This window comes from Mesocricetus auratus, unplaced genomic scaffold (assembly GCF_017639785.1).
Source record: "Mesocricetus auratus isolate SY011 unplaced genomic scaffold, BCM_Maur_2.0 Super-Scaffold_4256, whole genome shotgun sequence".
NCBI classification, from domain to species: domain Eukaryota; kingdom Metazoa; phylum Chordata; class Mammalia; order Rodentia; family Cricetidae; genus Mesocricetus; species Mesocricetus auratus.
The window spans coordinates 106,399,014-106,416,204 of NW_024429182.1; the positions used below are offsets into that span (position 1 = coordinate 106,399,014).

Genomic DNA, 17,191 nt, shown 5'->3' on the forward strand with positions numbered 1-17,191 from the left:
CTGATGCTGACAGGTAGAAGGGACAGAGGAGAGTACTTATTAGGATCTACATATGTCACTGAATATGTCACTGGATTACATGTTGGAAGTGAGAAAAGGGAAGAAGCATTTATTTTTATTTTCATTTATAAATTGTGAATCACTCAAGGGAAAAATCTACCTTGTTTGCTTTGGAATGCTTAGCACCTCTTGTGGTGACTGGAACAGAGTTGACCCAGGTTGTAGACTTGATAAACACATAAATAAATTAGAAGTGTGGTAGCCAGTCAATGACTTTTTTCTGCCAAGAATTTGGTCAAGCATCAATAGAAACCTAATGCAGACAGTGTTACCCATCCCATACTCATTTAAATCTTCTAGCCTACTCATTTTTGTTGTTGTTGTTATTTTAACCACTGCCCTACTTTCTACTTCATTTCATCCTTGGTGGCCCTATTTTTATTCCTGTTATAAATTTGGCTCATTCTGGCCATAGGATATTTGGACTTATTGGTTTCTATACTTTCAAAGACTTCGTCTTCATTTGGCTATATTATTTGTTGTGCCTAATATCTGACCTTAAAAGCCATCCCTTCCAAAAAGCCTTACATGACCCCTTAATGCAAAGTAGCTACCAGGCAGTCATCATGTGCTACTTTCCCCTGTTCTATTTCGTCATCAAATATATTAGAGACAAAATTCACATTTTATCATTAACATCTATCCACAGAATTATCTAAACATCTAACAAACAAATATTCACTAACATGATGTGGCATTACTGAAAATCAAATAGTGAACTGTTTCTTTATAATAATCATGCAACTGTAATAATCGATAATGTGTGCATTGTGTATACTTGTTTGTTTTCTAAACAACAAATAAAATTGTAAATGTTTTAGAGAAGAAATGTTGTCTTATTATTTCATCTATAACTAATAGAAGAGGGCTAAGTCTAAAATAGTTGTTCAATCAAAAGTGAAATAACAGAATTGTTGAATGGAAACATGAATGAATAAACAGTAGGAAAATATTTTTATTGGACTTGCTAGTAACGAAGTATGTATCATTTTGCTGCCCAAATTTGAATTCTGATAGCTGTAGCTCAAGGACCTTCTTAACTTCAAACCTATAATTACTGGAGTTATTTGATTCTGGCATAGGTTGTGAGCAATTCCCTATACAGCAGATAATGTTAAATTGCCTGAAGCTACTAATTTTCAAGGGAAGATGATTAGCAAGGTTGTTTTCTGACCTTTCTGGAGCTTTAAAAATCAGCTATCATTGTTTACATGATTTTACAATTTACAAACTCATCATTTCTTCCTAAGCTTAATCACATTCCACAACATAAACCAAATTAATTTTGTGATGAAAACTCATGAAATTACTGGTGACATTTTTGTGAGTTTATAAAAGCAGGCTGGATTTCTTTTTACAAACCTATGCTTCGTTTCCCACATTATTCTTCAGCTACAGACAAAAGTCCAGAGGCCTGGGCTTGGAGGCAAAGGAAGAAGGGCACCCTTGCTCACAAAGGTCATCTTACTTTCTAAGTATCTGGTTCATTGAAAGTCATAATTTTCTCTTCTGAAGTACAAAGTAACCAACTGTTCTAAGTTATTCAGAGTTTTTTTGCATGACCTTATAACTGTCCGTGAAACTTCATTTGGGAGCATAACAGAGCAGAGGATTCTATAATGAGAAGTTTTGTGGAATTACTTAGTACGTGCAGCAGGGCAGCAGGGCAGCAGGACAGCAGGGCAGCAGGGCAGAGAAGCTTCCAGAAGATAAGAGAAAACTACAATTAAAGTGACACATTTTCCTGGTGACAACTCTGGTGGTCTATGATACTGATTTCTGACTACTTAGAAGTTTTTCATTTATGAAACATGCCAAATACATCTTCTTTTTCATGTATAAAATGTAGAAATATGCCAGTTAGATACAGTTGCATTCTCAAATGGAGAAGTTGGGTAGATGTGGTTGTATTTGTCTTGTTGAAAAAAATTCCTATTGTAATTACATTTTTTTAGAATTGCAAATAAATTATTTAATATACTGAAGTAATTTTAATAAATTTTATATCAATAATAGAAGGAATTTTGTCTTAAAGAAAAATTTAAATATTTAAAGTTTTATAGTCACAGAGAATTTGGGTTGTTAACTTTATTTATACATGCATTTTTGTTTAATATAAAGGTCTAACATTAAAATATCAGGCTAAAACTCTGAGAGAATGTAGAACAGAAACAAAAGTTCGAGGAGGAAAATTATTTCAAATGGTTAAGTATAGCCTCAAATTAGTACATAGTTATATTCCACAGTTAGTATGTGAAATGTTATGTAATAGGAAAACATGCTGTTTTTTTACAGAAGGCGGTAATCCTGTACTAGTATTTAAATTTATGATTAAACAGCATGCTATTTTGAAACATGAAAAATGGAGCACAATTGGGGATATTTTTTTTGTTTTCATTTTGGTTTTTAAGGCTGAAGACCAATAACTTAGAGGAGATTAAAGTTGAGACATACAAAGGGTTGATCAGAGGGAGACAAGCATGAGAAACTAGGAGCCAAGAACAGAGTGTTATAATATGGACCACGAAGAGGAACAAACAGATTATACTTGCTTTGACTAAGTATACTGTACCAGTGATGTTAATAGATATGTTGTTATTGGTTGAGGGATTGTGAGGAACTCAAGACTAGAATTTGACAAGGAAAGATTATAAAGGAAAGACATAGAGAGACTATGTGCAAAACTGTTCTTCTGATAGGTACAGCTCATGCCATGTTTGTTAAATGTACCTTTTCTGAAAAAATAGCAGCTATAAATCATTTGAATATCCAGAGAATGACTGGACTGGAGAAAGGCTGGTTTTAGAGATGTAGGCTATAGGAGAAGTAGTGATCAAATGAGTTCTTTAAAAAAAGATAATAATTGATGGATTTGGGGTATTAGAGGGGCTCTTGATCTACCTTAATAGGAAAAGACACTAAGGGACTTCAGCTTTTCTTTTAAAGCATGGGTTAGACTTAGATTCATTTCTTTCCAGGAAATGGAGGAAGAAAAGAAGGTTTTGGAAACATCTATTTAGAAGAAGAAGTAAAGTTGGCCAGGTGTGGGCAGTGTTACATAGTCAGCATTCTGAATTCTCCTAGAATTTTTTTTATTGTCTATCTTTGTTACTGAACTGGACTATAATAACTAAGGAAATAAATTGAAGGTAAAGAAGAAACAAAATTATACCAACATTTTAATTATTACTTGTGTCTTACAGAGTATAAAACATACCATGATGTCTGTGTTCAAATGACCATATTAACTTGTGTAACCAAAATGACTTAGACAAAATGAGTTTCACAGGCTGATTCTAGCTCACTGAGCTGAGGATGTTTGTGAGTTCTTAGCTCAAGTGTTGGAGTAATAAGGCAATGAATGGCCCATTTGGTTTATTTTGGGGTAAGCTTTTCTTTTTAAAAATTAATTATTTTTATCATTATCATCTGTAACTTCAGTAATGAGGCAGGAGTAGAGAGAAGGGTGGAATCTGAAGTTAGGTGTCCAATCAGCCTCATCATATCCATTCAGTTCTGTTTCAGAGGAGGGCTTGCCTCAAAAGTAAATATGGAGAGTGAATAAGATATGGATGTCAGCCTCTCTCCTGCACACACACACACACACACACACACACACACACACACACACAAAATGCATGTTCAAATACCTACAGTGATAAGTATATACACCACACCACACAACATAACACATACAGCATAATACACATATGTACACACATACACACATATGCACACACACATGTATATACACACACATACACAGACTCACACAGACCCAAGTGTACAACCTACAGTGGTTAGTACATGCACTGCAGTCACCACATAGCACATAGAGCATAACACACACACATACACACAAACACACACACCAAAAGAAAAAAGAAACTGTGTACTTAAGTGTGAGAATATGATAAGTAAATTTATTGGTGATGGCATTATTAATGATTTTAACTTATGAAATGCTGTGTTTTCAATGGTTTCTGCAAGAAAAATGAATTATTTTACATAATTATCTTCAAATACAAAGTTATTGAATTCTTATCTTTTGATACTGTGTTGTAATATAACTAGATTGCAGTCTACGCCAATCAATCATTTTCTCATAAGATGATTTACATGACATTTATTTTAGTAAAGATTTACTTTTGTTTAAGTGTATGTGTGTGTGTGTGTGTGTGTGTGTGAGTGTGTGTGTGTGTGTGTGTGAGAACGTGCACATATGGGTCTATTAACATCAGTGCAGGTACTTCAGTAGGCTACAAGAGAGTGTTGAGTTTCCTGGAGCAGGAGTGACATTGGTTGTAAGACATCTGACGTGTATGCCGGTAACCAAATTTGGGTCATCTGCAAAAACAAAACATGCTTTCGCTTATGACCATCTCTCTATCTCTAGTGATTGAACTTTTAATATTGTGATTTGCATGTTGGTGGGGCTTTGTGTACATAGATTCTTGTGTGTGTGTGTGTGTGTGTGTTCATAGATTATCGAGTATATGCCAAGTTAATCATCTTTAAACAACCGAAGACACGTGTACTGGGAGAGAAGTGGACAGATTTTGAGTCTCATTCATTCATAAGAAATGAACACGGCGATGTCTCTGTAATAAGCCAAGAGAAAGAATGCTCTGATTGGATTTAAGTTCCTACTGTGGATAAGATACAATGCTGGATGCTATAAGAAGTAAATTAATGAATGAACAAGAGAACATGAACATAATACTGCTGTATTAATGGGACTTATAGTGTCTCATATTTTCTTTCCTAGGATATATCTGTCAATAAAATGGCAGTCTTCTAAAGCAAATAATTTAGGCATCATTAAGATGACAGCAGAGATAAATGCTGCAAACTCAATACAAGAAATTCTAAAAGCCAATAATACTATAGAAAACACATGTACCTATTAATTTTAGTTCTACTGCGCCTGAAAACTACGAACATATTGCCTTTATCATACTTTCCAGTTATCATTTACAGGATTAATATTAATGATCATTGCAAGAAAAATCTATAATCTCAGGACAAGGCAAATCCCTTGAGTTTGCTCCTGTCATACCCAAGTAGATACAACTGGGAATTGCAAAGCCAAAGGATTGCAATGTGTTTTGTGGCTATGTGAACTTCTTCCCAAGTTTATATCCACAGGCTAATGATACCAGCTTAGTGCACAATTCTAGGCTCAAAAGTGGCTCTTAGGCAACTATGTAAAAAAAAGTAGGTGGAGTTTGGGTATGTAAATTGTAGCACCTTATAATACTCCAGGGTCTTCTCAGGAAAAGAAGAAAGGGGTATCTGGGGAGGGGCTGTGAACCCAGGGTTCTCTCCAGATGCTGAAAATCCCTGGAATTGAGTTATGAGGAGTCTAAATAACCTACTTGGATCTGACTTTCAATTTTACTTCCTCTGGGAAACTAAAGCATAATTTATTTTCCCTGGAGAGGTGGCAGTCGTGGGTAGGATGTGAGTACCGTGTAAGAGATATCACAGAGGATAAAGGGTACCTGTACCAAAGGTTGTCTGGCTTGCAATTGCTCAAAAGATCATGTGAGACTTCTTTTGACCATTGCTTCAGCTTCTGCCAACATCAGCGTCAACCTGGCAATTCACATTCTATAACCTCAGTGAAATTTAAGTCCTCTCCCCAAGTGAACTTTAGTCTGGTCCCTTCTCTCAGAGGCTCTGACCTTGAGAGTTAGGATCCACCCTTATTAGACTTGCATGCCTGTTTTTAGCAAGAATTCTGCCAAAGCAGCTTAAGGCAGAATCCCCTACTCTGGTATCTGATCACCAGAGCCTTCAGAAATAATCCTGTTAGGTCAATTTAGCAAGCATCTCTCCCCTTACCCCAGTGCTTTCGTCTATCACTTCTGTCTACCAAACATCACCCTGCTCCTTGTCTGTAAATCTCCATTTCTCTATGTGAGATTTAGAAATGACCCCATTTCTATATTGAAGTCTCTTTCCCTCTACTGCAGCAGTCCTCAAATAAAATCTGTTCTTACCAGTTTAACTAATGCCTTGCCCTGGCTCTGTCTTTTTTCCAGTGGAGGAGGGGAGCAGGGAGCTCTAACTCTTATATATGATTTTAGCATTTGTTAAGCTTATTTTCAGTGACTTTATACTTGCAGGAATGGCAACATGCCTTCTTAGAGGTTAAGGAAACAATAAAAAACTAGTGGTATAACGTGTAAAGTTGAAATTAATTCTTAGTTATATATATGTATATATATATACCCATATATAAAAGGCTTTTATGACTCGATCTTCTGAGAACTGGAAATTCATTCTGAACAAAACAACTGAATTTCTTTTTTTTCATTTTTTTATTTTAGAGGCTTTCTTATTTACATGTCCATCCTCCCATTCCCTCACCCTCCCATCCTCCCATGCTTCCCACTGCCCCTCCAACCCACCCCCTACTCACTCCCCAGGGATAGTGAGGCCCTTCACAGGGGACCATCAAAGTCCATCACATCATTTGTGGGAGGGCCCAGCCCCTCCTTCCCGTGTCTGGGCTGCCTCCATAGGGAATGGGCTCCCAAAGACCATTTGTGAACTAGGGATAAACACTGGCTCCACTGTTAGAGGTTCCCTAGACTGCACTGGTTTCCTAGCTGGGACCCACATTCAGAGGGCTTGGTTCTGTCCAATGCTGGTTCTCCAGCTTTAGGACTAGGGCCTCCATGCTCTCACTAGATCAGGTCATCTGCTTCTGAGGGTTTCTCCAGCACCATCTTGGCTCCTTTGATCATCTCTCCTCCCTCTCCGCAACTGGATTCCGGGAGTATGGCTCCATGTTTAGCTGTGGGTGCCTGTCAACTCAATTTCTTGGCCATGATAATAAAATTATGAACTTCTCAGCTTCTCAGAAATCACCAGAAAGCTGGAATATAATTAGAAAACGAAAAGCTCCTCACATTCTCTGCAGGGCTCAATCTTTTGGGATAAAGACAGTGAAGGAAGTTCTGTAACCTTGCTAGGACCTCTGAGTTATGGAGGGTCTCCAGGTCTCTCACTTCATTAGAGCAGTGTAAGGCTCTTTCAGCTTTTATTCTGAGCTAGCTGCAGATGTAAAATATGATTCCAGGAGTTTCTCCCTATGCACACAGCATGAGTTAGAAATTAATAGGAAACTTTAAAGCCCAGGAAGCCAACTTAAGGGGTGTGTGTGTGTATGTATGTATGTATGTATGTATGTATGTATGTATGTATATACACAGATACTATATATATAATCTGCATCTTAGCAATACCATCATCCCTCTGTGAGGAGGTGATAGGTTAGTTTTATTTCTTGAGTCTAGTTAGATAACTGTATTTCATGAAACACTTGGCCTTTAAAGGAACCCTACAATTTAGTCTCAGCTTTGAAAACAGAACTGTTACCTATGGAATAATCTGGGGCATAAGGTCAAATATTTGCTGGCATGTTTTGGAAATGATATATGGTACTCTTGCTTATATAAAGGGTACGTATATGGATATGGAGCCTGAACAAAAGTGTTCCCTCTGGTAAATGGACTCTGCTTTTATTTAGCACTTTGACAGAGTATAACAGGTCCAATGCCATCACAGGAGTCTTTATCAACAGGAGGTGGTGAGAAGAGATACAGTCAGAGTAAGGTATCATGATGGAAGCTTTAACTGCTGTACTTTGACAGAGGACATGTTTATGAGGTGATGGATTGCAAAAACTCTTCAGATAGTGGGAGTAAAAAGGTAATTAAACTAAAAACGAGTAAACAAATGTTCTCAGAGAGCCTTGAAGTGCCCTGTCACCCTCTTGAGTTTGTTTTAGGAAGCTTGATTTCAGACTTCTGACTTCTAACATTACAAAAAAGCATATTTGTATAACTTGAAATCACAAGTTGTGGTAACTTGTTTCAGCTGGGACAATAAACTAGTGCAGACATAGTTTGACCACTCTCAAATTGTATCTTTTTCTTTTACTGCTGAGTTATAGCAGTTCTTATATATTTTGTCTATAATCAAATTACCAGATATATTATTTGAAAATATTTTTCTATTGGTTTGGAAGATTGTTTTTAACCTTTACAAAGTATTTTGAAAACAAGAAAACTTTGTTGAAGTCCAACTTATCAATATTCTTGTTTGTTACTTTGTTTATGTATTAGGAAACAACTGCCTAGTCTAAGGTTATAAGGATTTACTCATATGCTTTAAAATTTTTTTGAGACATGGTTTCTATGCATAGCCCTTACTGTCCTGGAATTCACTCTGTAGACCAGGATGGCCTTGAACTCACAGAGATCGACTGCTCTTTGTCTCACTAATGCTGGGAATAAAGGCATACACCACCACACCTGGCAAATTTAATAGTTTTAGCTTATATATTTAGGTTTATAAATCATGTTGAATTAATGCTTGGGTATGGTGTGATGTAGCGACACAGATTTACTCTTTGGCATGTAGATATCCAGAACTCTCAAAACAGTATTCTGAAAACAACAATAACAGCAATAAACCAAATCTTGCTTGAAACAAAAAATATTTCAATCATATCACATCCATACATATGGTGAGAGGCCAAAATGTAGGAATCCTTGAGGGGATTTCTGAAGTTGGAATTATCACCTAGAAATTTTCTCATGTAATATTCAATTGTTATAGACATCCTGTTGACAGTCACTTCAAGGTTTCTTTTGAAAATAAGTTCTTCTCTTGTCCAAGTAGGTTGTCCACACATTAAGACTGATGACTGGGTGAAAGCAAACCAAAGAAAGGACAGGACTGTTCCCACTTCCTCTATTTTATTCATTGTGGCTGGAGATGGAAGGGGACAATCTATGAATCATTCACCCTTCTAAGGAGGCCACTTGCCTTAAAGAGTGGTGTCCCTTCTCAATGGGATCTTCTGCTCAAAGTCACAGCTGGGTTTTTGACCTCCTTTGACACCAGAATAACAATGAAAAAAAGTTGGCTTAACTTTGAAGGCACCAAAAGTCTCCACTTTTGAATGGAAAATTTAGCATAATCATAGTCACTTGAATGCCATAAATGGTTGGGTTATGGTGAAAATTGAAATGTTGTACAGAGTGACTCATAAAGTTTTTATCTGTGATCACAGATGTTCACGAATTGCAAAATAGAGTGTACTCTAGATGTTAAATGATCTCTTACATTATTTTGCTTACTGGAAATACTTAGTTTCCTTAGCTTGTCTGAAAGTGTGTTCTTCAACATGAGGTTCACACTAACATGCTAGTAGGTATTTTGTTAAACTTGGTGCCTGTGATTTTCAGACAACAATTCAAAATTAGATTTATTTTCTCCACTTGATCACCAATCTTTATTCATTAATGTTTCCATTATTCTATCTTTCCCTCTTCTCTGTTTCCTTCAATCTTCCTGCCTTAATTTCCTTTTCCACATATTCTTAAGTCATTGTGACTTAGTGAATATAAATCAACAAAACCACAAAAGTATGACTGTTCAAGGACACTAAGAAAGACAATGTAGTTTACACATAGGGAATACATTCTAGTCATCTTGTCAGTAGGGTGCAATCTCAGCATAATTAATATTATGGTGTGAAATGAACATGCACATTGTCTCGGCTTTTATAAGCACCCTTACTTGTAAACAGACATAGAGGTAATAAATGCAGCAATAGATCTAAAGAAAATAACAGTTTTTTTCATTCTGTCAAGAAATAGAAATGATTGTGTCGAGGGCTAGGAGATTAAATTGTGTCACTTGTCAGGAAACTGGCAAGCAGCCTACTTCTGCACTTTGTTTTTTTGCTGTTGACAGGTTTAATAAATGCACCATTGTGTAAAATGTCATTGCTTCATGGCCAAGCAAAGGATGTCATGTGATAGCTCTTCCCTAGGAAGACATCTCAAAATTGGTCATTGGCAATCTAGGAACATCAGGCTACATTGAAGTCATTTTATATTTCAGATACAAGGACAGAAATAAACACATTCTTCAGAAGATGTAAATATACCTATTTTTCTCTGAAAGAAAATAAATGGCTTCTCCACCACTTTTTAATTTTTAAAGCCAAGGAATGCCATCCAATAATAATGATTGCTTCTAGAAGATAAAATACTAGTGACTTGTAAGTTCCTCAATGATCCATCTTACTGTTAATTAAATAACTGGAAAGGAAACAAAGAAATGTACTATTGGTTGTAGTGTATATAGGTGAGGATGGGGAATAATGATAACATACTTTGAGAAATGTCTGTTCTATCATTATTGGTCTAAGCAAGGGACTTGTACAAGGCTCTTGACAGTGGGTGGGGTAGGGTGGTTATAATATGAGTTTTCATAGAACTATGTTTATTCTTAGCTTCTGAAGCTTTGGGGTTCAAGTTCAGTGTTGTGCTGATTTGCTGGGTCTGCAGATAACTGAGTTACATTGCGGGGGGTCACACATTTTACCCAATGTTTTCATGGATCTACTCTTCATGTAATCTTCTCCATAAGTTTTTTTAAGCTACATGGCCATATGTCAACTGTGCATATGTCAAATGGATCAACCAGAAAACAGAGGGCTTCAAAGGGATCAAGGCCACATAGCTATGAAACCTAAGTCCTCTTATTCTAAATATTGTATTGTTTTCTGGGAGAACCAATGGAACTAAACCTCAGTTTGGAGTCTACTTTATCTAGGGAGAATTCTACTTCTCAGTTTACCTATGCATTAAACCTGCACAACCACACTGTTTTGGGTATAGCTTAACATGGACAAAAAAGTTTCTCATGTTTGTAAGATTTCCAGAAAAACACAAAACACACACACACACATACACACACACAGACACACACAGACACACACACTCCTGTATGCACACACATATTCCTATCCCATCACTGCCTAAGTACCTACTAGATATTTAGCAGCTTCAAACGATATCATTTCTGTCACCTTTAATATCATACCATCATATAATCCATTGGAAAGATGACTTAAAAAGATAGGAACAAGAAACTTGGAAAGGGAACATGGAGTGAAATGAGGATGAGGGACATGTAGACTGGCAGATAAGGAGAAAAGGGAAGTGTTGACAGAATTTAGTGAGTGCTTATTATATGCCTGGCATAGCTTTGGACTTAGGTAATTTCATTGAACCTTCAGAACATCTTAGTGACATAGTCAGCACTGCTACCAACTGACAGACAGAAAACACTAATGAGGGAAGTTTCACTCTGCCAAGGTCAGTTCTGGCAGGAACAATGCACTAGATACCATGCCTTCCTAGAGTCTGTACAGTGCACTTCCCTCAGTGTCCTCAGGATTAGTTGACAGACATGGAACTCCTTTGATCCTGTCACTCCAGCTTTCTGCAATGGTCCTGTCACACTGAGATCTGCTTATATGGCATTAGTTTAGACCTGTGTACTAGTCTTTCTTGACGGTACTTCAGACAGCTCATTATTTGAGTCAAGACATTATATTTTAGGTGTCACTGTCCCTAGCCTCAGTTTACCCCTCCTTAAAATGTGAGTCTTGAACATTATTTCTTCCCCTAGTGTCAATAATCTGTATTTAAATCACAAGCCAGATTTTCAGCTGATAGTTGTTTTTGAACTCTAGATATCTCCACATCAGTCGAGAACATGGGAGGGAGGAGCCTTGGTCATATTTGAAGGATCTACCTAAATGAAGGGGAAACCCAAGAGCTCTCTCATATAGACAAAGAATGTACTCTAGATTAGGGACTAGGTATATCTTATGGTTTCAGGGAGGAGCTTAGAACAGAAATTTTCAGATTTTTCAGTGCACAACCCGGGGAGGTGATATTCACACATAGTCTAGGAGCCCAGAATAAGGGCAAATGACAGATCAGAATAAAGAAAATTGTTGATTGGGTTTCAAGTAAGAATGCCTCATGCATAATGAAGACTCTACAAATGTTACCTTTCAGGATTACGTGCAACATAATTATGAAATTAAGTTTTATGCAGATATGAGATTTCCGTGCATGACTTCAGGCAGCAAGAGACTGTTCTCTCAGAAATGCTGTTATCTCTTCCTAACTGCAGAGGAAGCAGGTAACTTAGGAACTCAAACCCAGAGGCAGAATTTACTAGGAGGTGAACGGTCCTTCTCTTTCAGACAGTAAACAATTGAGGATGCTGATCAAGGCCCATGAATTTCTAAAATATTTCCATAACCATTTTGGTTTCTTTTTTGCCTGTTCCACCCTCACTGGGGCAGAGTATCACGTTCTAGCCCTGGTTGGCCTGGAAGTCACCTTTTAGCTAAGGCTGACCTCAAACTCATGTCAATCCTCCTGTACCAGCATCTTAAATGCTAGGATTATAGACATAAGTTAGCATACCCAGATCATGTCTAAACATATCAAATGGAACCTATGATCCAACCTTAGCAAATCTAATCTTGACTTATAGAATCATACTTACATGTGTTTTAAACCTCTCACAGCTCAACATGGATATTTCATGCCTGAAAATCACTCAGCTCAACCTGGTAATTGTCATAAAGCATGTGTTTCCTATGGAACTTTTCTGGATGAAACCACATGCAAATAAACATAAAAACAAAATACAGCTCTCCTCACCAAGCTGCAAAGCTGCAGCTGTCTAATATAACCATGGTATCAGAACAGTCTGCTAGGGAACATGTGTTTTTGCCTATTTCCAAGGGAAAATAGTAGAACTGATTATTCATGTGTAATGAAAGCAGACTGAGCCAGGGTGTATTCCTGCTACTCAGGGCACATTTCTCAATGTGATGCCATGCTGTCCAATGCCGTCTTTGTCTACAGGATCTGCCTTAAGTATGTGGTAGACTGACTTCTTTACCAAACTAAAGGAAGGCTCTTCTTAGCTTTATCCCTGGAGACTTTGACCACAAGTTCTAGCTTTGATCCACTCAGTCCAGTTTCAGAAAGAATTGTCCTGAATCAATTTGGCAGAACTTCTCCCTGGACACTACATTCTGCCCTTTAATATCTTATCACTGTGACCTTCTTGCAGCCAGGGCCTTGCTTCTTATCCAGAATTTATCTTACAGTTGATATTTTTCTTAGTGGTATTCTGTCTCTTGTTATCTCACCCATCCTTAGCTATATGGTCCCAGTTGTTCTTGTTGCATCTAGGTATGCATCCGTTTTCTCCTAGGGTATAAAACCTGCTCTCTATCAACAATTCTTGAAGAATCTTCCTTATAGTCTTTAACAAGACTCATAAGTGACCTCCTTTAATGCCCTTCCTATCCTCCAGGTCAATTTTCCCTCTTTCTTCTTCTTTACTCATTTATTAATATCAAAGGCATCTCTTCAGCAAGCACTTATTAAGACACTTGTATCTACGTGATAGATGATATAAAGATAGAACCACGCAGAGTGGCATGCGGTTATAATCCCAGTGTTTGACAGTTTGAGGAAATAGTACTACAAGTGTGAGGGTAACTTTACCTGTATTGTGAGATTTTGTTTAAAAAAATTTAAGTAACCTAAAGATATAATTGAATCTTCTTGGCATATGAGGCTCTTTAATCTGATAGGGTCATATTATATATTATGCTTTATTATATATTATGTAGTAAATAAACTATAGGATGGCATCCATAAGCTTCTGAACCCTTATTTATTTTGTGACTTTTATAGGTTGATCTTAATTCCTAGTTGCCTTTTGTATTATTTACTAATTGCTCCACTCTGTTGATTCTTATTTACACAACTTATTTCTAGGTTATCATAGAGTAGAGCCTAGCAGCTACTGTTCATTCCTGGGTGCTATCGTGGCTCTACTATACACCTTGAACTCAGCACACAGTCTTCTTCCAAAGCAAGCTGCTTTTGTTCTATTCTCCCAGACAATTTGCTCTTTCTTCATGTTCCAGCTTAGATTTATTTACTTACTTAATGCATTATCCAATAACATTTTAAGATCTAGAATCTTCCAATGGGGCAGTTTCTGACACTTTCTAAACATCTATAGAACACCATACGAATGCTTCTGTATGCTTGTCTGTGACAGTGCATGGTTTCCTAGTATTGAATCTAGATACTATATTGCTCAGTAATTAATTCATATTATTGTTCTTTCCAAGTAGGCAGAGGGTCCCATGAGAATTAAAGATGTGTCTATAACCCCTCCCCACAGTGTTTGATCCAATGTCACATTTGGTAGCCATCAACATACACAAATGAAATATGACTTGAATTTCAGCAAGATATTTGCAGAGTCACTACAGAAAGCTTTGATAACCTTCTAAGTTCAGAAGTTTTATAGAATTATCATTCTCCAAATGTGACTCACTGATGCAGTGGATCAACTCCCCAAGCCATTTTCATGCTTTCAATTTTTACCTGAGTCTGCCATCCTCTGCTGCAGCACCTCCCGGAATAATCTTCGTAATAAATATGCCAGGGTCATCTCCAATGTGGGGATTATCTGTCCCTCCAGCAATACTGAATCCCAGGCCTGAATTTCCCTGTAGGAACAATAAGTGGATATTAAATGATGTGCTGTAATCTAAAACCCAGTTTCCTTTGCTTTTTCTGTTATCATGTTACTACTCAAATGGAAATTTGGGTATAGCAGTCTTACGTACAAAGCCATAAAGTTCTCTGTCAGCAGACAAAGCAAGGTCAGAATACTCATGTCTTTGCTTTGCAATAACTCAAGACATGGTAGTTATTTTTACTTAACAAAGCTTCTTTTATGAAGCAATTAAGATAGTCATTATTAATTCATAAGAAAGAAAACTTGAAAGTTAAGCACATAGGAAATGCGAAGAATCCTTAGAATACCCTGCTATGAAAATATATGTTCACATGAACAATGGAAAGAAGTTATATAAAAACCAAGATGTGTTGCAATAGTGGAAATTGATGGCTTTGCCTTGCTGCTTTTATTTTTGCTGCTTAATAGATTATTTGTCAAATAAATGGCTTCTATGTAACACACTCAGAAGTCATAAGACAGGGCCCCCTTCTAGAACTACAGGAGATGCTTCCAGGGATGAACAAGGTTTATTTGCAGTGGCAATAGACAAGCTGTGTGTTATTTCTTCCATAGGAAAGTTTAAGTAGTTCACAGTTCATATTTCTTTAGATTACAGGAATTAGCATCCAGTATCCATGTATCTTCCAAAAATAAGGCATAATGAAAGTTCCCTCAAAATTCACTTATCATCTCCAAACATTTATTTACATATTCTCTCTAATCCATATCACCATGGTTACATTCTGTTTCCACAATTGTGTTCTGATGTTTTCTTCAGTTCACATTATATTAAATCTTTTCTGTACATCTAGGCACCTTTAAAATTAAAGATTATAAATAACAAAGTAATATCTCATTGAGGCCATATGCCATCACTTCTTTATATAATTTATTTATTTATTTTTGGTTTTTACGAGACAGGGTTTCTCTGTATTGTTTTGGAGGCTGTCGGTCCAACCTAGCCTCGAACTCACAGAGATCCGCCTGCCTCTGCCTCCCGAGTGCTGGGATTAAAGGCGTGCGCCACCACCGCCCGGCTATAATTTATTTTTTAAGTTTCATTTTAGATCCCAGCCTCAGTTCTCCCTCCTCCACCCCCTGCCCTTCCCCACAGCCCACCCTCCATTCCTCCTCACAGGTGAGAGCTCCCATGAGGAGTCAACAAAGTCTGGCACATTAAATTCGAATAGGACCAAGGCCCTCCCTACCGCATTAAGGCTGAACATGGCATTCCACCATAGGGAGTGGGCTTCCACAAACTAGCTCATGTACCAGGGGTAGATTCTGACCCTACTGCCGGGGCTCCACAGACAGTCCAAGCTTCACAACTTTCTCCCATATAAGGAGGGCCTAGTTCAGTCCCATGTAGTCTCCACAGCTGTAGGTCTAGAGTTCATGAGTTTCCATGAGCTTGGTTCAGCTGTCTCTATAGGTTTCCCCTTCATGATCATGGATTCCCTTGCTCATATATTCCTTCCTCCCTCTCTTTGACTGGATTCCCAGAACTCAGTCTGGTTTTCAGTTGTGGATCTCTACATCTGGTTCCATCAATTACTGAATGAAGGCTCTATGATGACAGTTGTGGTATTCACCAATGTGATTACAGGGGTAGGCCAGTTTGGGTATCCTCTCCACTATTGCTAAGAGTCTTAGCTGGGGTCATCCTTGTGGGATTCTTGAGAATTTCTCTAGCACTAGGTTTCTCCCTAACCGCATAGTGGCTCTGTCTATTAAAATATCTTTTTCTAAAATCTGCCATTTCATCCAGGGCAGGACCTAGGCCCTTCCCCATGTGTACAGGCTGAGAAAGCATCCCTCTACTTGGAATAGGCTCCCAAAGATCATTCATAAAGCATGGTAAACACTGATCTACTACCCAAGGCCCCAGTGATTTCTGTGGCCTCCTCACTGAGACTACATTCATGGAGTCTGGATCCCTGTTGGCCTCTCAGGCATCATGCCACCACTTTTTCAACAGGGATCTTGCTTGATATTTAATTTTATTCATTCTAGCACAACAAATGTAGCTTACTCAATTTGTGACTGCTTGATTAAGATTCACTCTGGGGTAAAAACAGATAAAGAGTAAGAGTTTAACACTTACTCCTGAGAAATTAATTAGGGCACTCAATTAGTCATAAAACCTCAATGTCATGATAAAGTCAGCTATAAATTGATAGTTAGGCTACAATAAATGCCAAAGTAATGTTTAGCCATACTTTTTGTGAGTGTGCTATATGTGCACACAGGGGAGGGGTACACACACATGTGTGTGCACATCAAGAGACCAGAGGAGAATGTTACATGCCTTCCTCTATGACTCTCTACCCTTCCCCGAGACAGGGTCTCACCGAACCTGAAGTTTGTCATTTTTGACCTAGGATGGCTGACTGGCCAACAAGTCCTTGCCATCCTTCTGTCTTTTCCCCTGACCATTGCTGGGGCTCCTGGTGAGTGTGACTATGTATATATGTGCTGTAAATCCAAGGTAGCCTTCCTAGGTGAACAACAGCACATACTTGAGCAGCAAGTGCTCTTACATGAAAGAGGTAGGGCTTGAATAGTCAAATTGCGACTTAGCTCCAGAGGAATAATGATGTAAGAAATGCTGGTTTTGAAGTTATGGGGGGCCCTATACTCAGAAAGTAGTTGATTACTCAAAAAGTATGAGGACTCAAAA

General features: G+C 37.7%; 1 protein-coding gene across 14 annotated transcripts in view; it reads right to left on the minus strand.

Annotated features, from left to right (window-relative positions):
• The window catches only part of Dlg2 (discs large MAGUK scaffold protein 2), a 1,919,116-nt gene that overhangs the window by 519,265 nt on the left and 1,382,660 nt on the right, over positions 1–17,191 (minus strand). For all 14 annotated transcript variants that reach the window (XM_040732003.1, XM_040732001.1, XM_040732000.1 and 11 more), the window contains one exon: positions 14,373–14,497. In XM_040732003.1, coding sequence (XP_040587937.1) covers positions 14,373–14,497 — 125 coding nt within the window. The remainder of the gene's footprint in view (positions 1–14,372; positions 14,498–17,191) is intronic.